The 26,403-nt window shown below is 42.8% G+C and overlaps 1 protein-coding gene across 8 annotated transcripts in view; it reads right to left on the minus strand.

Annotated features, from left to right (window-relative positions):
• Positions 1-26,403, minus strand: part of LOC117092889 (protein argonaute-4) — a 53,383-nt gene that overhangs the window by 6,383 nt on the left and 20,597 nt on the right. For 6 of the 8 annotated variants that reach the window (XR_004440949.1, XR_004440952.1, XR_004440950.1 and 3 more), the window contains 10 exons: positions 22,539-22,686; positions 22,186-22,305; positions 21,932-22,060; positions 21,546-21,679; positions 19,967-20,151; positions 18,205-18,364; positions 13,156-13,471; positions 12,886-13,020; positions 886-987; positions 108-307 (listed from right to left, as the gene is read on the minus strand). Coding sequence is in view for 4 of the 8 variants with exons in the window: in XM_033227135.1 (XP_033083026.1) it covers positions 108-307; positions 886-987; positions 12,886-13,020; positions 13,156-13,471; positions 18,205-18,364; positions 19,967-20,151; positions 21,546-21,679; positions 21,932-22,060; positions 22,186-22,305; positions 22,539-22,686 (1,629 nt within the window). In the remaining 4 variants the exon portion in view is untranslated. The remainder of the gene's footprint in view (positions 1-107; positions 308-885; positions 988-12,885; positions 13,021-13,155; positions 13,472-18,204; positions 18,365-19,966; positions 20,152-21,545; positions 21,680-21,931; positions 22,061-22,185; positions 22,306-22,538; positions 22,687-26,403) is intronic. The other 2 variants (XR_004440951.1, XM_033227133.1) reach the window with 1 other exon arrangement.

Raw genomic sequence — 26,403 nt, forward strand, 5'->3', positions numbered from 1 at the left:
AAACCCTGAGAGAAAGTTTAAATCTTTAAAAGAGTTTTCTATCGTAGCTCATTTTTTTAACATGCTACTAAAATATAAAGAGACTTTATTGTGCCTAAGAAACTTGCCTGTCATGATCTTTATCCACCAGATGATACCTTGCCCTAAATGCTACAAGCCGGGCATAATATGCAGGGGCTGGAATAGAGACTGAGCGAGTGCACCTCACATAGGTGTGACACAGCTGGTAAGTCAGGAGCTGGAGTTCATCTGCAGTGAAGCAGTTGTCATCCCACAAGACCTGGTAATGTGAGGGACGGCTAGTTCCCTGGGGAGAGAGTTTTATGATTAATTTGTTGTTGTTGTTGTTGTTGTTGTTGTTTGAGATGGAGTCTCACTGTCACCTAGGCTGGAGTGCAGTGGCATGATCTTGGTTCACTGAAACCTCCACCTCTGGAGTTCAAGCGATTCTCCTGCCTCAGCCTCCCAAGTAGCTGGGACTATAGGGGCACGCCACCATGCCCAGCTAATTTTTGTATTTTTTAGTAGAGACAGGGTTTTGCCACATTGGTCAGGCTGGTCTCAAACTCCTGACCTCAGGTGATCTGCCCACTTCGGCCACCCAAAGTGCTTGGATTACAAGCGTGAGCCACCGTGCCTGGCCTGATTAATGTGTTTCTGACATGACACGAGAGGAGAAAATAATTGAAACCTACTCCTTAAACTCAGAAATACTTCTGCCTAGCACACCTACAAGCAGATACCTAGACCAAAAGATGACAATTCTAGGATACAAGCATTAACAAAGTTAGGCATAGTGTTAAATAACAAGTCCACTCAAGCTAGTTGCTGAATTTGCAAACATCTCCCTATCAAGTCAAAGATCTGAAGCAGCTTCCAAATTACCTGAATTCCTGCATGACTACAGAGGTAAAAGTCAAACTCAGATGGATGTGTGATGGTACTATCCACTGTAGTGCCTGCTGGTACATTGCCACTTTTCCCTACCTACAAAAAACAAAAAAAAGTAATTAGTCACCAAAGTGCCAAACTGGGCTCAGATCATTTTTTTCTTTTGTGTGTTAATTGGGAGCAAGCTGGTAAATGTCTCTTAAATTAAGTCTTGAAAATCACTTTCATTCAAGATATTGAATCCTCTGTAACTTTCCCTTAGCTCAACCATTTTAACCTATAGTATTTTCACAAACAAATATGTTCCAGGATCTCTTCAGGAGGATACAGACAAAAAATATTTTACCTGTGGCTTTGGGCTACAACATTATTATATATTTACAGATAACACAGTGGTATGTTCATAGAGGGGAAAAAACATTTAACATTTAAGATAGATAAACTTCCTGAGAAAAAAATAGTTTTATTCCTTTCTTGGAGTAAAAAAATATTCACAATTTTCAGTAAAAGTAAGATTAAGGAATCTTTAAATTGGTTTACCAGGTTCAACATAACTAATACTTTTTTTTTTTTTTTTGAGACAGGGTCTCACTCTGTCACCCAGGCTGGAGTACACTGGCAGGATCATAGCTCACTGCAGCCTTGGATTCCTGGACTCAAGGAATCCTTTCACCTCAACCTCCTGAGTAGCTGGAGCTATAGGCACACATGCCATCATGTCTGGCTAGTTTTTTTTTTTTTTTTGAGAGATGGGGTCTAATTTTGTTGCCCAGGCTGGACTCAAACTCCTGGGCTCAAGCAATTCTCCCACCTTGGCCTCCCAAAGTGCTAGGACTATAGGTGTGAGCTACCACACCTGGCAACAGCAAATACTTTAATAATAATAATAATAATAAGTCGCTGGCAAATGGTTATCAGGAAGAAAGCACTGAAATGGGAACTAAAAAACCAGTTTCAGATCTGGGCCTAGCCTTGCAACTATATACCTTGAACAAAGCTTATTATCTTTACACTTCAATCTAATCATCTGTAAAATTAGGTGATGTTCTCTTACCCTTTTAAAATTCCAAGCAAAAACCCTACAGACAAGATTTCAAAATCAAATTTCTAGGAAGGCAAGAGGGGAACTTCAGAAATGGATTACAAGGGAAGGAATTAAATCTTGCTGTTTGGTCACCCTCTTCTGCTGTACAGCAGGCCCAGTATGAACACGTTTATTTAGCATACAGGCACAAATGTGATGGGAGTATATTTGGCTCCATTTTAACTATTGTTACCTTCAGCTGAAAATCGTACACCTATGCATACGTAACTCTATGAGTATAGAAAAATCTCCTTCCATCAAATGTATATGTGATCTTGGGTTCCTAGCTGGATCAGAAGAAATCTAATTGAGTTATATTGGTTCTAGCATTTTTTTCCCCCAAGTGTGTTCTTTAGGAATATTAGTTTTGCAGGATGTGTTTAGGTAGTTTATGGTGGAACAAACCTCAGAAATATAGGGTCAAATTAAAGTTAAAAATATTTTTCTACTGTATGACTTCTCAAAACCTTTATTTAGTCATGTATAATCTTTAAGAGGGATATAGAGTATATAGCATTTTCTAAATTTATTTTACCCTTAAAAGAAATAAAAAAACTCTTTGATTCTACACATGACAGCCTGAAGAGGTGATGCCTTGGAGAAAAGAGAATCCAGGCCTTTTCAATTCACCAGTTATTGCTTGAGCACCCATGTGACTGCTAGGCTCTGCAGCAGATGTTGGGGATGACAGCCAGGGGCATCAAGAGAACTAATCAACTTGCCTTCCTGACTTCATGAAAAGTGTATACAATAAACTGTAACACAATGTGATACGGGCATACAGGAGCCATTGGGAAAAGGTGATGAGGAGGAAATAGGTGAGGCATGCCTTATAAGATAAGTAGGAGCTGAAAAGGGAAGTTGGGTAAAAAACAGGAAACACTCCAAATACCCCTGAACTCAAAAATGGATAAGCAAACTGTGGCTCATCCATATTATAAAATACTACTCAACAATAAAAAGCGGCAAATTACTGATATATACACAACTTGGATGAATCTCAAATGCCAGACTCAAAGGCTATGATTCTATTTATATGATGTGCTGGAAAAAGCAAAACTGTAGGAATAGAATACATCTCAGTGGTTGCCAGGGGCTGGAAGTGAAGGAGAAAGGTTAACTACAAAAGGACACATGAGAATTTTTTGGTATGACAGAATGATTATACAGTCAGCCCTTGGTATCCACAGCTCTGCATTCAGGAATTCAACCAACTGTGGATATTCTTTAAAAAGGTTTGGACAGGCTGGGTGCGGTGGCTCACGCCTGTAATCCCAGCACTTTGGGAGGCCGAGGCGGGCGGATCATGAGGTCAGGAGATCGAGACCATCTTGGCTAACACGGTGAAACCCCGTCTCTACTAAAAATAATACAAAAAAAACTAGCCGGGCATGGTGGCGGGCGCCTGTAGTCCCAGCTACTCGGGAGGCTGAGGCAGAGAATGGCGTGAGCCCAGGAGGCGGAGGTTGCAGTGAGCCAAGATCGTGCCACTGCACTCCAGCCTGGGCGACACAGTGAGACTCTGTCTCAAAAAAAAAAAAAAAAAAAGGTTTGGTTATGCTAATTATACCCTGACTTGATCACTATACATTATTTGCATAAAAACTCACTATGTACCCCATAAATGTGTACAATTATGTCAATTAAAAAATAAATAAAAATATAAATTTTAAAGACCTGACACAAATACAGAAAATTGTTAACATGTTTAAACATTTAATTTTAATGTGAAAAAAATTAAAAACAATAAAACATAGCATTTACACTGTATTCAGTACTAAAGCAACCTAGAAAAATATTTAAAATAATTCAACAGTAAAGACTTATACACATTTAAAAATATAGTATAACAACTATTTAAGCCTTTACTTTGTATTAGGTATTATAAGTAATCTAGAGATCTTTTAAAGCAAGCTTGTCCAACCCACAGCCCATGGGCTGCATGCAACCCGGGACGGCTTTGAATATGGCCCAATCCAAATTCGTAAACTTGGGCCAGGAGCAGTGGCTTTCATGCCTGTAATCCCAACACTTTGGGAGGCCAAGGAGGGCGGATTACTTGAGGTCAGGAGTCCAAGACCAGCCTGGCCAACATGGAGAAACTATCTCTACTAAAAATCCCAAAATTAACTGGGCATGGTGACGTGTGCCTGTAATCGCAGTTACTCGGGAGGCTGAGGCAGGAGAATCACTGGAACCTGGGAGGCAGAGGTTGCAGTGAGGCAAGATTGAGCCATTGCACTCCAGCCTAGCAACAGAGCGAGACTCAGTCTCAAAAAAAAAAACAAAAATAAATTCGTAAACTTTCTTAAAATATTATGAGATTTGTTTGTGATTTTTTTTTTTTTTTTTTTTTGCCCATCAGCTATGGTTAGTGTATTTTATGTGTGGCCCAAGACAATTCTTCTTCCAGTGTGGTCCAAGGAAGCCAAAAGATGGGACACCCCTGTTTTAAAATACATGGGAGGATGTGCATAGGTTATATATAATTACTATACCATTCTTGTTTTTTGAGATGGAGTCTTGCTATGTTGCCGAGACTTTTCTCAAACTCCTGGGCTCAAGTGATCCTATTGTCTCAGCTTCCTAAGTAGCTGGGACTACAGGTATGCACCACTACACCTAGCTAACTGTACCATTTTATATCAGGGACTTGAGCATATGTGGATTTTGGTATCTGTAGGAGGTCCTGGAACCAATTCCCCATGGATTCTGAGGGATGACTGCATATTTTTATTGTGGTGATGGCTACAGAACTGTATGCATTTGTCAAAACTAGGGTCAGGCATGGTGGCTTATGCCTGTAATGCCAACACTTTGGGAGGCTGAGGCAGGAGGATCACTTGAGTCCAGGAGCTCAACACCAAACTGGCGAACAAAGTTAGACCCTGTCCCTTAATATATATATATATATATATATATTTTTTTTTTTTTTTAATTAGCCAAGTGTGGTGGCACTGGCCTGTAGTCACAGCTACTCAGGAGACTGAGATGGGAGGATCGCTTGAGCCTAGGAGGCCGAGGCTGCAATGAGCCATGATTATATACATCATTGCACTCCAGCCTAGGTGACAGGGCAAGACCATCTCAAAAAAATGAAAAACAACAACAAAAAGCTTACGTATGCACTCAACTAAAACTAGACACTAAAAAATTAGGGTGTATTTTACTGTATCTATATTATACCTTAATAAAAATAATGAAGACAGTGGATGGAATGGATGCACTCGCTCCAGGGATAACTATGTACAGTGGATATGGGAAATGGAAGATGTATAAGGTTATGGTGAAAGACAAAATGAAAATGTTGTTTTGGCCATCTTGGGAAAACACTAAACACCACAGGAAAAGCATTTGGTAAGCAATGGGGAATACCTGAAGATTTCTGAGCAGTGGCATGGCACAATAAGATCTATGTTTTCACAGCAGGGTAGAGGATGCATTTGTGAAGAAAGAATGGAGACAGAGAGACTGCTAGGAGTCTCCTGCAATAAAACAGTTCTGCCTAGAGCGGCGGGAACATACAAGAGGAAGAACTGAGACAAGAGAGATTTCAGGGCAGAACACAGGGGACTATTTTCTTTTTCTTTCTTTTCTTTTCTTTTCTTCTTTTTTGAGACAGAGTCTTGCTCTGTCACCCAGGCTGGAGTGCAATGGTACAATCTCGGCTCACTGCAACCTCCACTTCCCAGGTTCAACCGATTCTCCTGCCTCATCCTCCTGAGTAGCTGGGATTACAGGTGCGTGCTACCACACTCGGCTAATTTTTGTATTTTTAGTAGAGGCGGGGTTTTACCGTGTTGGCCAGGTTGGTCTCGAACTCCTGACCTCAGGTGATCCACCCACCTTGGCCTCCCAAAGTGCTGGGATCACAGACGTGCACCACCGTGCCTGGCCTTTTAAAATTTTTTTTCTTTTTTTGAGACAGAGTTTCACTCTTGTTGCCCAAGCTGGAGTGCAGTTGCACAAACTCCTGACCTCAGGTGATTCACCCGTCTTGGCCTCCCAAAGTGCTGGGATTACAGGCGTGAGCCACCACGCCTGGCCCACAGAGGACTATTTTCTTTTTTTTTTCTTTTTTTTTTTTTTGAGACGGAGTCCCGCTCTGTCGCCCAGGCTGGAGTGCAGTGGCCGGATCTCAGCTCACTGCAAGCTCCGCCTCCCGGGTTCACGCCATTCTCCTGCCTCAGCCTCCGGAGTAGCTGGGACTACAGGCGCCCACCACCTCGCCCGGCTAGTTTTTTGTATTTTTTTTTTTTAGTAGAGACGGGGTTTCACCGTGTTCGCCAGGATGGTCTCGATCTCCTGACCTCGTGATCCGCCCGTCTCGGCCTCCCAAAGTGCTGGGATTATAGGCTTGAGCCACCGCGCCCGGCCCTAGAGGACTATTTTCTAAATGCGTATGAAGGGACTGGAAATGGGGAAAAGAATTTAGAGACAACTCTGAAGTTTCTAGCTTGGCTGACTTAATATACAGTGATGCCAAGTAATACAATAAAAGGAAAATTGGGGAGGAATAGGTTTTGGATGGGGATAAAACAATAAATAGAAGGTTTAGACATGCTTTGCTTGAAATGTCTGTGGTAGATTGTATTATTGGTGCCAAATATTCCCATGCCCCTGCCTAGGGCGGGATTATACATCCACACCCAATTATTTTAGGAGTGACTTTCTTTGGCTGATAAAATGTGGCCTGAAATGTGTTACTTCTGGGCCAGCACATGGCTTGTCACGTATCTTTTTTCCTCTCTGCCAGGATGACTGGCAATGTTCTAGATAGATGCTTCTTTGTCAGCCTAGGTTCCAAAGGGAGGACAGCAGGGTCACAGCGGCAGCAGAGCCACAATTAAGGTGTAATGTGACCATGAAACAAGTCTTTGTAAGCCCCTAAGATTTGGGTTTTTGTTGTTGGCCTATCTTGACTGATGCAGTGCCCATAGAAAATCTAAGCAAATATGTCTGGTCGATAACGGAGTACAGACCAAGAGCTGAATAGAGTAGATTGGGGCTGGAAATACAGATTTAGGAATCTACAAGCAAGGGAATTAGCCCAGAAAAGTGGATGACACTATAGAGAGGGCTGAAATTGAGAAGAGAGAGAAGTATGAAATGCCGGGAAATATCAGTGTTTAATGGACAGAAGGAGAACGAGGAATCAAAAAAGTCTGATTATAGGCCAGGTGCAGTGGCTCACATCTGTAATCCCAGCACTTTGGGAGGCCGAGGTGGGTGAATTACCTGAGGTCAGGAGTTCAAGGCCAGTCTGGCCAACATAGTGAAATCCCATCTCTACAACAAATACAAAAATTAGCTGGGCATGGTGGTGCGTGCCTGTAATCCCAACTACTCGGTAGGCTGAGGCAGGAGAATCATTTGAACCCGGGAGGCAGAGGTTGCAGTGAGCCGAGATTGTGACAGAGTGAAACTCCATCTCAAAAAAAAAAAAAGTCTGATTACAGAGGTGGTAGTAAGGTTGGAAAGTCATTTTGCTAAGGCCAAATAAGGCAATCATTGTCTTAAGTGCTACAAAGAAGTCAGTGTGGGAATCTGACAAAATATCTCTAGATTTGAAATGAGCAAGTCATTGAGACAACAACTTCAATGGCGTCACTGAAATTGAAGTCAGGCTACAGAAAATTAAAGTATGATGTACATATAGAAAGTACAGATGGAAAGTCAAGTGATTGTTTTTCTCAAAGTTTAGTCATGAAAGGAAGAAAAGATAAGGTAGCAGTGAGACTGAGGGAGAAGCAGGGTGAGGTGAACTCAGGAGGATTTAAGCCACCTTTAGAGGGCAAGAAGGAGGCAACAGAACACGAAAGAGTGAAGTTTTGAAAAATAATGTGGGCTGGGCGCGGTGGCTCAAGCCTGTAATCCCAGCACTTTGGGAGGCCGAGACGGGTGGATCACGAGGTCAGGAGATCGAGACCCTCCTGGCGAACACGGTGAAACCCCGTCTCTACTAAAAATACAAAAAACTAGCCGGGCGAGGTGGCGGGCGCCTGTGGTCCCAGCTACTCGGGAGGCTGAGGCAGGAGAATGGCGTGAACCCGGGAGGCGGAGCTTGCAGTGAGCTGAGATCCGGCCACTGCACTCCAGACCGGGCGACAGAGCAAGACTCCGTCTCAAAAAAAAAAAAAAAAAAAAAAAAAAAGAAAAATAATGTGTAATCAACCAAGTAAGGCTCTAGAGAAGTCAGGAGGGATTAGGATTGAAAGCATAGGATGGGGGAAAGAAAGCATCGGTGGAGAGATACGAGGAAGGAGATAAGAAAATACAAGATGTGGCCGGGCGCGGTGGCTCAAGCCTGTAATCCCAGCACTTTGGGAGGCCGAGACGGGCGGATCACGAGGTCAGGAGATCGAGACCATCCTGGCTAACACGGTGAAACCCTGTCTCTACTAAAAAGTACAAAAAACTAGCCGGGCGAGGTAGCGGGCGCCTGTAGTCCCAGCTACTCGGAGGCTGAGGCAGGAGAATGGCATAAACCCGGGAGGCGGAGCTTGCAGTGAGCTGAGAACCAGCCACTGCACTCCAGCCCGGGGGACAGAGCGAGACTCCGTCTCAAAAAAAAAAAAAGAAAATACAAGATGTAACTGAGTTTGAAAGTAGAGGAAAGGCAGCTGAGAAAATTCTTGCCTTTTAGATCTTGTTTTTGGAGGGAAATAGACAATAGGACTTTGTTGGCAATAGAGTCATTATGAATGGGGTAGGGGACTTGAGAAGAGTATAAAGGTGTGGAACAGATGCTATGGGGAATAGGGTAAATGAAAAAACGGCAGCATCCAAGGCCTGGCTGAGATTTGCTCTCATTAATTTGTAATACGGTTCTTTATTAAACAGATACTTTTGGCCAGGTGTGGTGGCTCACGCCTGTAATCCTAGCACTTTTGAGAGGCTGAGGTGAGCTGATCACTTGAGCCCAGGAGTTCAAGATCAGCCTGGACAATGTGGCGAAACCCCATCTCTACAAAAACTACAAAAAAAATTAGCCAAGAGTGATGGTGAGTGCCTGTTAGTCCCAGCTACTTGGGAGGCTGAGGTAGGAGGATCACCTGAGCCTGGGGGTGTCTAGGCTGCCATGAGCCATAATCATGCCACTGCACCCCACCCTGGGTGACAGAGTGAGACCCTGTCTCAAAAATACAAAATAAAATAAAAATCACCACTTTTCCCCGAGCAATTTCTATCAACCTAAGGGTAGAGGCAAAATAAATGGGCAAGTGGATTGGCAAGAGGCATGCTTAGAGAATTGAAGATATTAGTAAATGTCAGGGTGCAAAGTAGACCAAGAAATGGGACTGTCAATTTTGAAAGGTTTATTTATTTATTTATTTATTTATTTTGAGACGGAGTCTCGCTCTGTCGCCCGGGCTGGAGTGCAGTAGTTGGGACTACAGGCGCCCGCCACCTCGCCCGGCTAGTTTTTTTGTATTTTTTTAGTAGAGATGGGGTTTCACTGTGTTAGCCAGGATGGTCTCGATCTCCTGACCTCGTGATCTGCCTGTCTCAGCCTCCCAAAGCGCTGGGATTACAGGCTTGAGCCACCGTGCCCGGCCTCTTTTCTTTTCTTTTTTTTTTTTGAGACAGAGTTTTGCTCTTGTCACTCAGGTTGCAATTAGCACAATCTTGGCTCACTGCAACCTCTGTCTCCGGGTTTCAAGTGATTCTCCTGCCTCAGTCTCCTGAGTAGCTGGGATTACAGGCGCCCACCACCATGCCCAGCTAATTTTTGTACATTTAGTAGAGATGGGGTTTCACCATGTGGGCCAATCCGGTCTTGAACTTCTGACCTCAGGTGATCCATCTGCCTCGGCCTCCCAAAGTGCTGGGATTACAGGTGTGAGCCACCATGCCTGGCCTGACCTGTTTCTTTTTGTTTTCTGAATCAAGGTGGTTTTCTCATTGGGCCCCAGATCCAGCCAGCTTAGATTAAAAGGACTGTCTTAAATTAAAAGGGCTGTCTTTAAATTGCTGAAACCATAAGTTAATATTACTTCTTACCAGACTTTACCTCTCTGTAACATACACATATAAGAAATCTGTACCTGTACCCCCAAAATATATAAAAATTTAAATAAAAAGTAGACCAGCACATGTCAAATAAAATAAATAAATAAAAGATACGCTGTGTAAAAAAAAAAAAAATAGTACTTCTTAGACTTTGCTAATACAAATTCTTTGAACTCTTGCCTAACCTTTGGGCATAAAACCTCCTGCCACCTTCTCCTTAACTGTTGTCATCTCTCCACCTGTCTGTCAATTTGTTATTCATGTAGATTTAAGATCTTCTTTAGGCTTGTCTTCCTAAACTATCTATTAAGCTATTATTAAGCTATCTCATAATTTTGTTCTTTAAACCTTTCAAAATTGGCCAGGCGCGGTGGCTCAAGCCTGTAATCCCAGCACTTTGGGAGGCCGAGACGGGTGGATCACGAGGTCAGGAGATCGAGACCATCCTGGCTAACACAGTGAAACCCCGTCTCTACTAAAAATATAAAAAACTAGCCGGGCGAGGTGGCGGGCGCCTGTAGTCCCAGCTACTCAGGAGGCTGAGGCAGGAGAATGGCGCAAACCCGGGAGGCGGAACTTGCAGTGAGCCGAGATCCGGCCACTGCACTCCAGCCTGGGCGACAGAGTGAGACTCCGTCTCAAAAAAAAAAAAGAAAAGAAAAAAGAAACAGTTCATCCTAGGATTAGAGACAAAAAAACTAGAGGGTACTAGAAAATAATGGGAGTGGCAAATAAGATTACATGATTAGGCAACAGAAAGACCTGGTCTTCCTAGGGGTGGATGAGAGAAGGCCTGGACAAGATGAAGCAAAGTCATTAAAAAATATCAAAGAAGCAAAATTAATACTCTATTAATAATATAGGTTGAGCATTCTCTATCTGAAATGTCTGGGGATTAGAGGCATTTTGGATTTTATTTATTTATTTTTTTCTTTTAGGCAGAGTCTTGCTCTGTCATCAGGCTGGAGTACAGTGGTACAATCTCGGCTCACTGCAACCTCTGCCTCCTGGGTTCTAGTGATTCTCCTGCCTCAACCTCCCGAGTACCTGGGACTACAGGCATGCACCATTATGCCCAACTAATTTTTGTATTTTTAGTAGAGATGGAGTTTTGCCATGTTGGCCAGGCTGGCCTCGAACTCCTGACCTCAAGTGATCACCCACCTCAGTCTCCCAAAGTGCTGGGCTTACCAGTATGAGCCACAGCACCTGGCCAGATACTGTTCTTTTTTTTTTTTTTTTTTCTTTTTTTTGAGACGGAGTCTCGCTCTGTCGCCCAGGCTGGAGTGCAGTGGCTGGATCTCAGCTCACTGCAAGCTCCGCCTCCCGAGTTCACGCCATTCTTCCGCCTCAGCCTCCTGAGTAGCTGGGACTACAGCCGTCCGCCACCTTGCCCGGCTAGTTTTTTGTATTTTTTAGTAGAGACGGGGTTTCACCGTGTTAGCCAGCATGGTCTCAATCTCCTGACCTCGTGATCCGCCCATCTCAGCCTCCCAAAGTGCTGGGATTACAGGTTTGAGCCACCGCGCCCGGCCTTTTCTTTTTTTTTAAGAGGGAGTCTCTCTGTGTCTCCCAGACTGGAGTGCAGGGGTGCGATCTCCGCTCACTGCAAGCTCCGCCTCCCGGGTTCACGCCATTCTCCTGCCTCAGCCTCCTGAGTAATTGGGACTACAGGCGCCCGCCACCACGCCTGGCTAATTTTTTGTATTTTTTTTTTTTTTTTTTTTTTTTTTTGAGACGGAGTCTGGCTTTGCCGCCCAGGCTGGAGTGCAGTGGCCGGATCTCAGCTCACTGCAAGCTCCGCCTCCCGGGCTCACGCCATTCTCCTGCCTCAGCCTCCCGAGTAGCTGGGACTACAGGCGCCCGCCACGTCGCCCGGCTAGTTTTTTGTATTTTTAGTAGAGACGGGGTTTCACCATGTTAGCCAGGATGGTCTCGATCTCCTGACCTCGTGATCCGCCCGTCTCGGCCTCCCAAAGTACTGGGATTACAGGCTTGAGCCACCGCGCCCGGCCAAATTTTTTGTATTTTTAGTAGAGACACAGTTTCACCGTGTTAGCCAGGATGGTCTCGATCTCCTGACCTCGTGATCCACCTGCCTCGGCCTCCCAAAGTGCTGGGATTACAGGCGTGAGCCACCACACCTGGCCTGGATATTGTTCTTAACCACATTTGACAGATGAGAATATTATGGCTTAGAGAAGTTGAGTAATTTGACTGCAGTTTAAGTGTGACACTATAAATATTCAAAGTTTGTGCCCTAACAATCTCCTATGCCAGCAGTCCTCAAGCTTTTTGGCAGCAGGGACAGGTTGCATGGAAGACAATTTTTACATAGATGGGGTGGGGGAGTGGGGGGAGATGGTTTGGGATGAAACTGTTCCATCACTGCTGATCTGACAGGAGGCAGAGCTCAGGTGGTAATGCTCATTCACCCACTGCTTACCTTCTGCTGTGCAGCCTGGTTCCTAATAGGCCACAGACTGTTACCAGTCCACAGTCTGGGGATTGTCCTATGCTGATATAAAATTATTTGGAAGATAAATTCTTCTTTATACCCTAGAACTGTGCAGCAAAAAGTAACAATAAAACCACCCCTTAGAAAGTTGCCTATATCATCACAATGTACCTGGCATGTTTCTGACCTACTGCTCCCCACACAAAAACAACTCGATAAATCAGCATTTCTGTTATACAAGGGAAATAAAATATTCAGTCTCAAAACTCGTATCATTCAGAATTGGTCATCTAAACCCAACTGCAGTTATTGTATTTATTAAATTATTATCAGGCATTTCTGCTTTTAAGAAAAAAATTGTATTAAAATGGCATATATAAGTATATATATAATCACTTGCCAGAGCTCAGATAACAAAGCTTATACTATATCTTCTTACCCTTTCTGTTTTATCTGCACAGAAAAGTCGTGTGTGATGTCTTTTTTGTACCACAATATATGTTATTCCTGGCCGGTAATCTTCTTCCAAGCTAATACACGCCTTTCGAATTGCTATTAGTTCTGGCCAAGCTACCTAGAAGACAGAAATGGAATTATGTTTAATTGAGAATTTGCCTAGTATTTCTCAGATCTACCCAGAATGGCAGATGAGAGGAATCTCCCTCAGACTTCTAGGGGTCCCGAAGGGCAACAGGGATAATGAGAGTACCTGCTTCATTTGTCCCTCAGATACCCCTCCACGGTAATAGATGATCCGAGTGGGTTTGAAGCGTGTGGATTTGTAGAACTGAATCAGCAGCTCTCGAACCATGTTAGTCAGGTCCTGGATGACCTCTTGACTGTAGAGGAGCTCTTGGGAGATCTCCTGCCGGGAAGTCTGCACCCGAACGGTGGCACAATACCGGCTGGGGTGGCCATCCATACTGCCAACCACAGCAGCAATGGAAGGCTTCTTCCCATCCCCTGCTGGGGGGTGTGTGACATCCGCTCCCAGGAAGATGACAGGCTGCTGGAACACCGAGGGCCTGCTCAGATTTAAGGAGATGTTGCCACTCAGACATATAAGTGAAAATGTTTGAGTTTAGCAAGATTATATCACCAGATATAATCAGATATAACCTTATAAGAGAGAACAAAGACTTAAGCCCATTTGGAAAGAACATTACGGACCACTGAATATTGATGTCACCCAGTACAGTGACTCTGGACTGACTGAAGAAGTGAGCATGGCTCTTCTATAAGAGTAGGAAGAGAAGATTGAAAAAACAGGACCTAGGCTGGGCACCGTGGCTCATACTTATAATCTCAGCACTTTGGAAGGCCAAGGAGGAAGGACTGCTTAACCCCAGAAGTCCAAGGCCAGCCTGGGCAACATATCAAGACCCAGATCTCTATAAAAATAAGAAAGCCCAGCGTGGCAACACCTGCCTGTAGTCCCAGTTACTTGGGAGGCTGAGGCAGAAAAATCATTTAAGCCCAGGAGTTTGAGGCTGCAGTAAGTTATGTACTATATACTCCACTGTACTGTGTCACATCACTGTACTACAGCCTGGGTGACAGAGCAAGACCTTGTCTTTAAAAAAAGAAAAGAGGCCGGGCGCGGTGGCTCACACCTGTAATCCCAGCACTTTGGGAGGCTGAGGCGGGAGGATCACCTGAGGTCAGGAGTTGGAGACCAGCCTGGCCAACATGGCGAAACCCCGTCTCTACTAAAAAATACAAAAATTAGCCAGGTGTGGTGGTGTGTGCCTGTAATCCCAGCTACTCAGAAGGTGGAGGCAGGAGAATCACTCGAACCGGGAAGGTGGAGGTTGCAGTGAGCTGAGATCGCACCACTGCACACCAGCCTGGGTGACAGAGTAACACTCTGTCTCAAAAAAAAAAAAAAAAAAAATTAGCCAGGCATGGTGGCGCTCACCTGTAATCCCAGCTACTTGGAAGGCTGAGGCAGGAAAATCACTTGAACCCAAGAGGTGGAGGTTGCAGTGAACCAGGATCACGCCACTACACTCAGCCTGGGTGACAAAGTAAGACTCCACCTCAAAACAATATCCTTTTTTTTTTTTTTTTTTTTTTTGAGACAGGGTCTCACTCTGTTGCCCAGGCTGGAGTGCAGTGGCATGATCTCAGCTCACTGCAGCCTCAACCTCCCGGACTCAGGTGATTCTCCCACTTCAGCCTCCCAGGTAACTGGGATAAATTCTTAAAGGTAGGATTTGGGACTGTGAGTGTTAATTCTTCAAGTGTAATTAAAGAGGCATCCCATACTTGAAAATCTCATATAACAGGTACTAAAGGTGAGGTCCCATGGGAGAAGAGGCTGTGTCCCATTTATCTCTCTGTATTATCACAGAACATAAGCCTGGCACAGAGAAGTTAATAACAGTGGACATATATAGGCAACATACATATACATAACAGCTTACATATACAATGTATCAGCCACTATGCTAAGCACTTCACATGTATTAACTCATTTAGTTCTTACACTTTTATGAGGGTGGTACAATTATTATCTCAATTTTTCCAGATAAAAAATAAGACATAAGAGGATAAAGAATGTTCCCAAGATCACACAGCTAAGAGTGGAAAAGCTAGAATCCCAACCCAAGAAGTCTAACGCCAAAGTATGCACTCTAAGCCACTACACTATATTGTCTCAAATGTTTGGGGTAAAATTAAATGATGACAGACTTTAGGTTAACTTCCCCTATGTCCCATATATCTCATCACTAATGTTTAAGGAGGGATTTATTTACCTAGACGTTTCATTCAAGGACAAAAATGAAAACTGTGTTGGGAAGCTGAGCGGGTGGATTGCTTGAGCTCAGGAGTTTGAGACCAACGTGGGGAACATGGAGAAACCTCGTCTGTACCAAAAATACAAAAAATAAGCCAGGCATGGTAGTGCACGCCTGTGGTCCCAGCTAGCCGGGAGGCTGAGGTGGAAAGATTGCTTGAGCCCAGGAGGCGGAGTTTGCAGTGAGCCAAGATTGTGCCACTGCACTCCAGCCTTGGTGACAAGGTGAGACCCTGTCTCAAAAATAAATAAATAAATAAGAAATAAGAAATCAATTAATCAAGTTGACAAAATATGATAAGATTAAATTTTAAAAAAAGAAAGAATTGTGATATGATTGTATAAGAGCAAGGCACTCAATTTCATCTTCAAGTATGGCAATGACTAACACCACAGCCCCATTTTTAACTCTTCAAATCACTTTCACACATAGGATTTCACAGAAAAACAACACTTTCGAGTTAACAAGGCAGATATTATTATCTTGATAGATAAGGAACTGAGGCTCAGAGATATTAGAAATTCACATGAGTAACAATGCTCAAATCTCCCAATTTCCAGCCAGCATATCCCTGTCTTACCTTGGTGTTTGTTTACTCTAGAGTCAATCTGACAAACTCAAATTTAAACAAACAAAAAAAACCCATGAAGGGAGGGGCAGACAGGGTTTCTTAAAAAGACATAAAAAGATTGATTCAACTCAGTCCTATTAACATTTTCTGTTCATCAAAAGCCACTGTTGACCAAGCATCGTGGCTCACGCCTATAAATCCAACACTTTGAGAGGCCGAGGTGGAAGGATTGCTTAAGCCTAGGAGTTCAAGACCAGCCTGGACAACATAGCAAGACCTCATTTCTAAAAAAAATTTAAGGCCAGGCATAGTGACTCATGCCTATAATCCCAGCACTTTGGGAGGCCAAGGTGGGCCGATCGCTTGAGGTCAGGAGTTCAAGACCACCAGCCTGGCCAACAAGGTAAAGCCCTGTCTCTACTAAAAATACAAAAATTAGCCAGGTATGGTGGCGTGCGTCTGTAATTCCAGCTACTTGGGAGGCAGAGGCAGGAGAATTGCTTGAACCCAGGAGGTGAAGGTTGCAGTGAGCCGAGATTGAATCACTGTACTCCAGCCTGGGTGACAGAGCGAGACTCTGTCTCAATAAATAAATAAATAAATAGGCAGGCATGGTGGCACATTCCTGTAGTCCCAGCTATTCAGGAGACTAAAGTGGGAGAATCGCTTGAGCTGGGGAGATGGAGGCTGCAGTGAGTCATGATTGCCTCACTGTGCTCCAGCCTGGGTGACAGAGTGAGATCTTGTCTTAAAAAGAAAAAACAGAAAACTCACAATGTATGAGAGTGAAAAGGCAAAGCACAGACTAGGACAAGATAATCTGCCTATCCTGTTTGCCTATAGGATATCTGTATCTTGTGAAGGACCAGAAACCACAAAGAACTACTACAAATTAATAAAAAAGGCTCAAAACCCAATATAAAAAAATGAGCAAAGGACTGAACAGGTCCATTATAAAAGAAGATGTTCAGGCTAGGCATAGTGGCTCATGCCTGTAATGCCAGCACTTTGGGAGGCTGAGGCAGGAGGATTGTTTGAGCTCAAGAGTTCTAGACCAGCCTGGGCAACAGGACAAAACCCTGTCTCTACAAAAAATAAAAACATTAGCTGAGCATGGTGGTATGAGCCTGTAGTCCCAGCTACTTGGGAGGCTGGGGTGGGAGGATCAGTTGAAGGCCAGGAGTTTGAGTCTTCAGTGAGCCATGATCACATCACTGCACTCCAGCCTGGAAGACAGAGACTTTGTCCCAGAAAAAAAAACAGGCCAGGTGCGGTGGCTTATGCCTGTAATCTCAGCACTTTGGGAGGCTGAGGCAGGCAGATCACTTGAGGTCAGGAGTTCAAGTCCAGTCTGGCCAACATGGTGAAACCCTGTCTCTACTAAAAATACAAAAAAAGTAGTGGTGCATGGTAGTGTGCACCTGTAATCCTAGCTACTCAAGAAGCTGAGGTGGGAGCATTGGTTGAACCTGGGAGGTGGAGGCTGCAGTGAGCCAAGATCATGCCATTGAACTCCAGCCTGAGTGACAGAGTGAGACTCCATCTCAAAACAAAACGAAACAAAAAAAAAAACAAATGAAGATGTCCAAATGGCTAATGAGCACATGGAAATGTGCTTAACATCATTACTCATCAAGGGAATGCAAACTAAAACTATAATGAGATACTATTATCCCCAATCAAAATGGCTAAAATTAAAAGGACTGATACTACCAAGTGTTGGTAAGAATATAGAGCAACTAGAACTCTCAGTGTAAGTGTAAATTGGTACAACCACTTTGGAAAACTATTTGACTATATCTATTAATAGTAAATACATGTATTCTTTGTAACTCTATTTTCTGAAACTCAGTAATTACACTCCTGGAATTCCACACAAAAGAAAGAGTGTTTCAGTTCACCAAAAATGTAGAATTGTATAATGAATGCATGAAAATATCCATCAATGGTAGAATAAATTAAAATTGTGTGGTTTATTCATGTAATGAAATCATACACAACAATGAAAAAGAATAAACTACTCCTAAGTTCAACAACACAAATGAATCTCACAGACATAATGTTGAGCAAAAGAAGACCAACACAAAACAGTACATACTGTATGATTCCATTTATATGAAGCTCAAAAATGGGCAAAAGTAATCTAGATAACTGATAGACATCAGAATGGTGGTCACCTGTGGGGGTTATCTATTTGGAGGGGCCATAAGGAAGTCTGATGGGGTGCTGGAAATGTTCTGTATCTTTATTTGGGTGTTGGGTATATGGGTACATATATATACAAGAGAAAAGGTAATCTAGATGCATATATAATATTTGTGTGTTTTCCCATAAATTATGTAAGTTAGATCTTAAACAAAAGTGGGGAAAGCATTCAGAATCTTACCTTTGATGAGGCACAAGCACATTGTTAATTCCTCCAAGTTTTGCATTTATCTTCAGGCAAAGATTGGAAAGGGTTTGAGGTGAGGTCTTCACTACATTTTTTACTTGGACACATTGTGTGGCCATACCTAGAAGGGTATCTCCAACACGTTTCACCTCCGCTACAAGAATAATTTATTAATTTTAACATGTTTAAATGGTCTCCTAATTACTAAAAGCAAAAGAAAAAAAACCCCACACATTAACTTTATAACCTACTATATACTGTACACTGTGCTAGATGCTTCTCATGTATCTTCCTTTTATCTGCTAAACCCCAGAGCAATTTTTCCCCGTGTTTGGATACGCCCTCCCTTCTCTCCTTTTTTCCCTCCTGCAGGCCCTGCAGCCAGTCTGCTTCCTTTATTCTCTGTACTGCCTGCCACGACTTGCTCAGCTCCTTGATGCTCCTCTTCCCACATGACTGATTTAGCAAAATAATCAATCTTCCCAGCTCCTCCCTCTCAGTACACACACCGGCCCTTTGAATTTTATTTTATTGTGTTGTTTTGCTTTTTTTTTTTCTTTCTCTAAGTACTAGAGATAACTGTAGAGAGAAGGTTAAAGACATTTTATGAAGTTTAAAACTGGGGCCAGGCACAGTGGTTCACACCTGTAATCCCAGCACTTTGGGAGGCGAAGGCGGGTGAATCACTTGAGATCAGGAGTTCAAGACCAGCCTGGCCAACATGGTGAAACCCCATCTCTACTAAAAATACAAAAATTAGCTGGGTGTGGTGGCATGCGCCTGTAGTCCCAGCTACTTGGGGGGCTGAGGCAGGAGAATCACTTGAACCCAAGAGGCAGAGGCTGCAGTTAGTCAAGATTGTGCCACTGCAATATAGCCTGGATGACAGAGCAGGACACTGCCTCAAAAAAAAAAAAAAAAAAAAAATTAAAACTGGCTGGGTGTGCTGGCCCATGCCTGTAATCCCAACGCTTTGGGAAGCCAAGGCAGGTGGATGGCTTGAGCCCAGGAGTTCAAGACCATCCTGGGCAACATGATAAAACCCTGTCTCTACAAAAAATACAAAAATTAGCTAGGCGTGGTGGTGGGCACCTGTACTCCCAGCTACTTGGGAGCCTGAGATGGGATAATCACTTGAGCCCGGGATTTTGAGGCTGAGATAAGCAGTGATCATGACACCACACTCCAGCCTGGGTGACAGAGCTGAGATCTTGTCTCAACAACAATAATAGTTCCTACATCCCTTACTTAAATGATAGCCAAAATAACTTTGTATCATTCTTCTTATAATAGATACAAACTAAGCAAATCCTCTTCTGGAAGTGGCACTCTTCCCCACTCTCATATTCCTAAGTGCTTTTCACCAAATATTTCCAGTTCTCTCAGCTTCCAGGACTATGGTAGTATCACACTACATTCTCAACCCCCATCCCCACTGCTCCCACGCAAGTTGGGTAAGGCCATATGGCTGGTTGTGGCCAAGGAGTTGCAGAGAGAAAAAAGAATGTGTGGCCAGCAACACTCCAAATAGCAGCTGCTCTGCCAAGCTGGGTCCCCAAGTGGAGATGACATGATGACACAGAGCAGAGGCGGCAGTCTACCTTCAGTGGACACATAACAGGGGCAAGAAACAAATCTTTGTTGTTGTGAACCACTGAGAGTTTGAGGTTTGTGACTGCAGCATAACCTAGCTTATCCTAACTGTTGTATCTACTGCTTGAAATCATCCCTCATTCAGCATTAAAAGGGTCCATACCATATACTGGTGTCTTTCCAGGTAGGATAACTACTATTAGCTGTAGGCCCACATAAGTCATTTTCAGATGTTTAAACATAGGCTCCACACTGTCTGCACCTTGTGCATACTTGCAGAAACATGGCTGACCCTGGATGGGCATTCCTGCATCCTTAGAGATTTTACGCAGTTGGTCAGTGAAACTCCTGTTAAAATAGAACCAGTAGCACAGTTTTTTCGTTTCAGAGAACATTTCTAGCATTCATTTTCCTCTGAAATACTTCCTTCAGTTTTGTAAATTCTTAGCCAAATTTAGAAATGAACAAATAAATAAAAATCTTTAACTAGTTGCCAAAAATGGACTGGCAATTGCAATTAAACCTGTGATTTAACTTGCAATTAAACAGAAAAGAATCTGTATTACTAAGCTATCAGATTATCAATTGAAATTTTTAAATAATTATGCCCAGCTGAACTAGAATAGCACTGCTGTTCAAATATCTTTTAAACATTCAAATCAATAATTCTGGAGTGAAGAAAAGCAGGGTCAAAATTTCAGGTAACATGCATTTTGGTAAGCCTGGTACAGAAATAGCTGGGTAAGCCTGTGCTCAACTGAGAACACAGAAACATGCTGTTACAAAATCAGTGTATTTAGGACTACATTCAAACTTGGAACAGATTTGGTTCAATAAAAATGTCAAAAGAAATTATCACTTAAAAAAAGCGAAAATCACTTTGAAGTTTTAAATTTTAGATTTAAGAAGTTACTTCAATCTATGTATAAAGCGTTCAGAATATTCCTTTGGTGCATTTGCCAATATTTTGTAGAATTCCTTTCTTTCACTCTAGTTCCCTTTTCTTAAATTTTTTTCACTCTTCTTTTTTTTTCTTTTTTTGAGATGGAGTCTTGCTCTGTCTCCAGGCTGGCGTGCAGTGGCGAGATCTCCAACCGCTGCCTCCTGGATTCAAGCGATTCCCCTGCCTCAGCCTCCCCAGTAGCTGGGACTACAGGCACACACCACCATGCCTGGCTAATTTTTTGTATTTTAGTAGAGACGGGGTTTCACCACATTGGCCAGGATGGTCTTGATCTCCTGACCTCATGATCTGCCCACCTCGGCCTCCCAAAGTGCTGGGATCACAGGTGTGAGCCACTGCGCCTGGCCACTAACTACTACTTTTATATAGATAGCTGCATCTGTAAGATGTGAACCTACTCTTACCTAGAGACGTTGTGATAAAACAAGCTCATTAGTAAATTTTAATGATTAAAACTAAGGTAGTTTTTAATTATAGCTGAAAAGATACAATTAATACCAAAGGAAGCTTCAATAAGAACTCAAGAATTTGCCAACCAACATTGCCTCCGCCTTGTTACTCACAAATTTTTGCTCTACATGTAAGGAAGCTGAGTCAGATTCTTAATGTAATTCCCAAGTTTGCAAATTACTATAATACAAGGTCTTTTTCGTACAGCCAGATGGTGTCACTATGGGAGTCAGGGATTTAGTGCCAGTGTACACAGCACATTCACATAAAGACAGTATTTTCATATCTGGAAGGGATATTACTAAGCTGAAAATATGAAGATACTCACTTTAGTAAATCTTCCCTACATTGTTTCTGAGGTGCAAAACAAGCAACTGCCCAAACTTTAATTTCAATGCCAGCATAAAACTGCTTTCCTCGCATGTCCCAGACACCCTGGTTGGGTGTGGCTACTGTTTTATTCTTTGAAAAAAAAAAAAAAGAAGAAGAAGAAGAAGAAGAAACAAAAGAAAAGAGAAAAGACATTACAATCTAAGGCCATTTTACTGTTGATGAGTGAATAAACAAAATTCTATTAGGTATGAGCCAGAATACAAAAGGCAATAATGAATAAAACTATGGGTAAATTTAGTAGTGGCAGAGTAGAAAAACCTTGGATGATTCTCTTTTTGACTGGTTGTGGAAGAAGCTTGCTGAATAAAATAAAAAGCTTACCCGGCCTCCGTATTGCAGCATTGGTGCTGGAAGTACCCTGCCTGTGAGCTCTGTCATTTCATTGTGGACAACAATACCAAATTCTTTAAGGTATGGATCAGGTCCACCCACCATACTGTTGCTCTTCACCTAAAGAACAGGAAAGCCTGCATATATAAAAACCAGAGAGTAACTGTGTCCCAGCAGGAGTTTTCTATTCTTTTGTTTCTTGTTATCTCAAAGCTAGCTCATCTTGAAGACCATGCCTTACTGACCAGTCTACTGATCTCTTCCTGTCTGTCAGGAGCAGATCTTGCTGTAGCTTTGATCATTGTGGAAGTCTGATTGTCTGTGAGCTTCTTGATACATCGCTGTCCTGCCACTATATTACAGACCTGCCAAGAGACAGAGATTGGTTTGTGTAAAGGGTTCTACATCTTAAACCTTTGCCAAACCGTATCTTACATCCTCCATTTCCAAAAAAATTAAAATTTGGTTATATAGTGAAATCATTTGCCAAAAATATTTTAGAAATTAACACTAAATTTCACCACTAGTTTAGAACTCTACTTAAAAATATATACTCATTCAAGAGATCAGCAAATTGGCAAAAGAAAATTTAACTTACCTCAAGTGGCAGGTATGTATGCTTTTGTTCTTGTCCCACTTGGAGACAGGGAAGATGGGGGTATTTCAGCTGCAGACTATACTTTTGCTTAAAATATTGAGCTACTGTACATTCCATAGCTTGACCGTTTTCTAGCTGCAAAGGAAAACTATAGGAGAGAATGTCTTTTTTAGAATATTTCTTCCAGTTCTTTCTTTTCTTCTATTTTCTTTTTCTTTCTCTATTTTTGTTTGTTTGTTTGTTTGTTTGTTTTTTGGGGTTTTTTTTTTTTTTTTTGAGACAGAGTCTTACTCTGTCGCCCAGGCTGGAGTACATGGCATGATCTCAGCTCACTGCAACCTCCACCTCCCAGGTTCAATGGATTCTCATGCCTCATCTTCCCAAGCAGCTGGGATTACAGGCATGTGCCACCATGCCCAGCTAATTTTTGTATTTTTAGTAGAGATGGGGTTTCACCACATTGTCCAGGCTGGTCTCGAACTCCTGACCTCAAGTGGTCCACCCACCTCGGCCTCCCAAAGTGCTGGGATTACAGGCGTGAGCCACTGTGCCCAGCCAAATTCTTTCTTTTCTAAACAATAAACAAACAAAGCCCACTAATAATTCCTACCTTCATCAGTCACTTAAAAAACAAAGGTCAATCTTTTCTTTATTTTGAGACAGAGACTCCCTCTGTTGTCCAGGCTGGATTGCAGTGGCACCATCTTGGTTCACTGGAATCTCTGCCTCCCAGGTTCAAGCGGTTCTCCTGCCTCAGCCTCCCGAGTAGCTGGGATTACAGGCGTCTGCCACCGCACCTGCCACCATGCTCAGCTAATTTCTGTATTTTTAGTAGAGACAGGGTTTCACCATGTTGGCCAGGCTGGTTTTGAACTCCTCACCTCTAGTGATCTGCCTGCCTCGGCCTCCCAGAATGCTGGGATTTAGAGGCATGAGTCACCGTGCCCAGCCCGTTAATCTTGCTTTCTTAACTGCCACAGCCTTACAAAGTAATGGTGCAGTAAGGGTCATCTATGTGATATTTAAATATATGAGTTATAATCTTTCAGCAAAGATTACATAGGTCTATAGGTCTAATTATTCTGACAGGGTTATGTGAAATAATTAAATAATGAAAAGAACAAAATGCTACAATTCTCAACAGTGACTTCATAAGGTTTTGGCAACTTTTTTTTTCTGAAAAAGAAGTCAATGGTATAATATAAATAATACATGAAATACCACTTTACTACTCTTAAGAAATTCATGTAGTGTGTACATGAGGTCATACTGAAGAATTTATTCAAATCAGTCTGAAATAATATACTTTATTTATCCAGAAGCCACCTGAAAATTTCAACTATCTAGACAAAGCTCTCTGGGTGATTTTGATATGCACTAAAGTTTGAAAATTAAGAATCATGAATCTAAAACAAAGTCAGACTAGAATATAAGCAAAAAAAAGTGTGTGTGTGGGGGGCTCTGAGTAACCAAAATAATGTAAATGTAGTAAAGTGTATACTGTATATTTAACTCTTTATTTAGAAGAGCCAATATTTATGTTTATGTCAGACATGATCCTGATTACAAGAATAAGATATAGATATAATTTTTAAAGCACTTTCACATATAGGGTCTCACAGGCACAGTTTTCAGTAGACTAGAAGTGTTGGGTGATGGGCCGGGCACAGTGGCTCATACCTCTAATCCCGGCACTTTGGGAGGCCAAGGCGGGTGGATTGCCTGAGGTCAGGAGTTCAAGACCAGCCTGGCCAACATAGAGAAACCCCATCTCTACCAAAAATACAAAAAATTAGCTGGGCTGGTGGCAGGTGCCTGTAATCCCAGCTACTCGGGAGGCTGAGGCAGGAGAATCACTTGAATCCAGGAGGCAGAGGTTGCAGAGAGCAGAGATTGCGACACTGCACTCCAACTGGGCAACAAGAGCAAAACTCCATCTCAAAAAAAAAAAAAAAAAAAGCCAAAAAAAAACAAGAAGTGTTGGGTGATTAGGAAAATGAGATTGGGGAAATGGGCCGGGCGCGGTGGCTCAAGCCTGTAATCCCAGCACTTTGGGAGGCCGAGATGGGCGGATCACGAGGTCAGGAGATCGAGACCATCCTGGCTAAAACAGTGAAACCCCGTCTCTACTAAAAAATACAAAAAACTAGCCAGGCGAGGTGGCGGGCACTTGTAGTCCTAGCTACTTGGGAGGCTGAGGCAGGAGAATGGCGTAAACCCGGGAGGCGGAGCTTGCAGTGAGCCGAGATCGGGCCACTGCACTCCAGCCTGGGTGACAGAGCGAGACTCCGTCTCAAAAAAAAAAAAAAAAAAAAAAAGAGATTGGGGAAATGGAAAGGAGTATGCTGCTGGAAGATGCCATAGACACCAACAGCTATAAGAATTGACAGCTACCTACAAAGGGAGGGAGAGAAATCCACACAAAACACAAAGCAATAGATGTCTTCTCCCAGTCTGGCAACAAAGTGGGACCCCATTCCTATTAAAAATACAAAAATTAGCCAGGTGTGGTGGCACGTGCCTGTAGTCCCAGATACTCAGGAGGCTGAGGTAGGAGGATTGTTTGAGCCCAGGAAGTTGCGGCTGCACTGGGCCATGATGGTGCCAAGCACTATATATATACGTGTGTGTGTATTATTTTTAGAAGATACTTATATATATATAAAATGTCTTCTCATATATTTTATTTATATATATATATGTCTTCTCCTGACAGCCTTATATGATATCTAGGCCTTAATAGATCTTTTGGGCCATGTATTAAGAATTACAACAGTAGGCTGGGTATGCTGGTTCACACCTGTAGTACCAGCACTTTGGGAGGCCAAGACAGGCAAACCATTTAAGCCCAGGAATTCAAGACCAGACTGGGCAACATAGCGAAACTCCACCTCTACAAAAAAAATTAGGTGAGTGTGGTGGTGCACGCCTGTAATCCCACTACTTGGAAGTCTGAGGTGGGAGGTTCACTTGAGCCTAGGAGGTGACAGAGTGAGATCCTGTCTTCAAAAGAAAAAAAAAAAAAAAAGAATGACAATAATATAATAAAAAAAGCTTATAATGACTCTGCATCATTAAATAAAAACATAGGTTAAATAAATGTTAATCTATGTTTAACATATTCTACTTAAGAGGTAAACTGAATTAAAGACAAGGAATGTGTTTTATAAATATCTCTACCAAAAATATTCAGAAAATGTTTTAAAACTTGCGTGTTAAAAGCAAAGATTCTGGTGATCTTGAAAATTTCAGTATGAGATAACCAATTTCTTTCTTTTTTTCTTTTGAGATGGAGTTTCACTCTGTCACCCAGGCTGGAGTGCAATGGCGTAATCTCGGCTCACTGCAAACTCCACCTCCCAGGTTCAAGCGATTCTCCTGCCCCAGCTTCCCAAGTAGCTGGGATTACAGGCACCTGCCACCAAGCCTAGCTAATTTTGTAGTTTTTAGCAGAGACGGGGTTTCACTATGTTGGCCAGGCTGGTCTTGAACTCCTGACCTCAGGTGATCTGCCTGGCTTGGCCTCCCAAAGTGCTGGGATAACAGGTGTGAGCCACCATGCCCGGCCAAGATAACCAATTTCTTTTTTTTTTTTTTCTGAGACATAGTCTCGCTCTGTTGCCCAGGCTGGAGTGCAGTGACATGACCTCGGCTCACTGTAACCTCTGCCTCCTCCCAGGTTCAAACAATTCTCTGCCTCAGCTTCCCGAGTATCTGGGATTACAGGTGCCTGCCACCACACCCGGCCAATTTTTTTTGTATTTTTAGTAGAGACGAGGGTTCACCATCTTGGCCAGGCTGGTCTTGAACTCCTGACCTTGTGATCCACCCACCTCAGCCTCTCAAAGTGCTGGGATTACAGGTG

The sequence above is a fragment of the Trachypithecus francoisi genome, unplaced genomic scaffold (genome assembly GCF_009764315.1).
Source record: "Trachypithecus francoisi isolate TF-2019V2 unplaced genomic scaffold, Tfra_2.0 Lachesis_group12, whole genome shotgun sequence".
Taxonomy (NCBI): Eukaryota; Metazoa; Chordata; class Mammalia; order Primates; family Cercopithecidae; genus Trachypithecus; species Trachypithecus francoisi.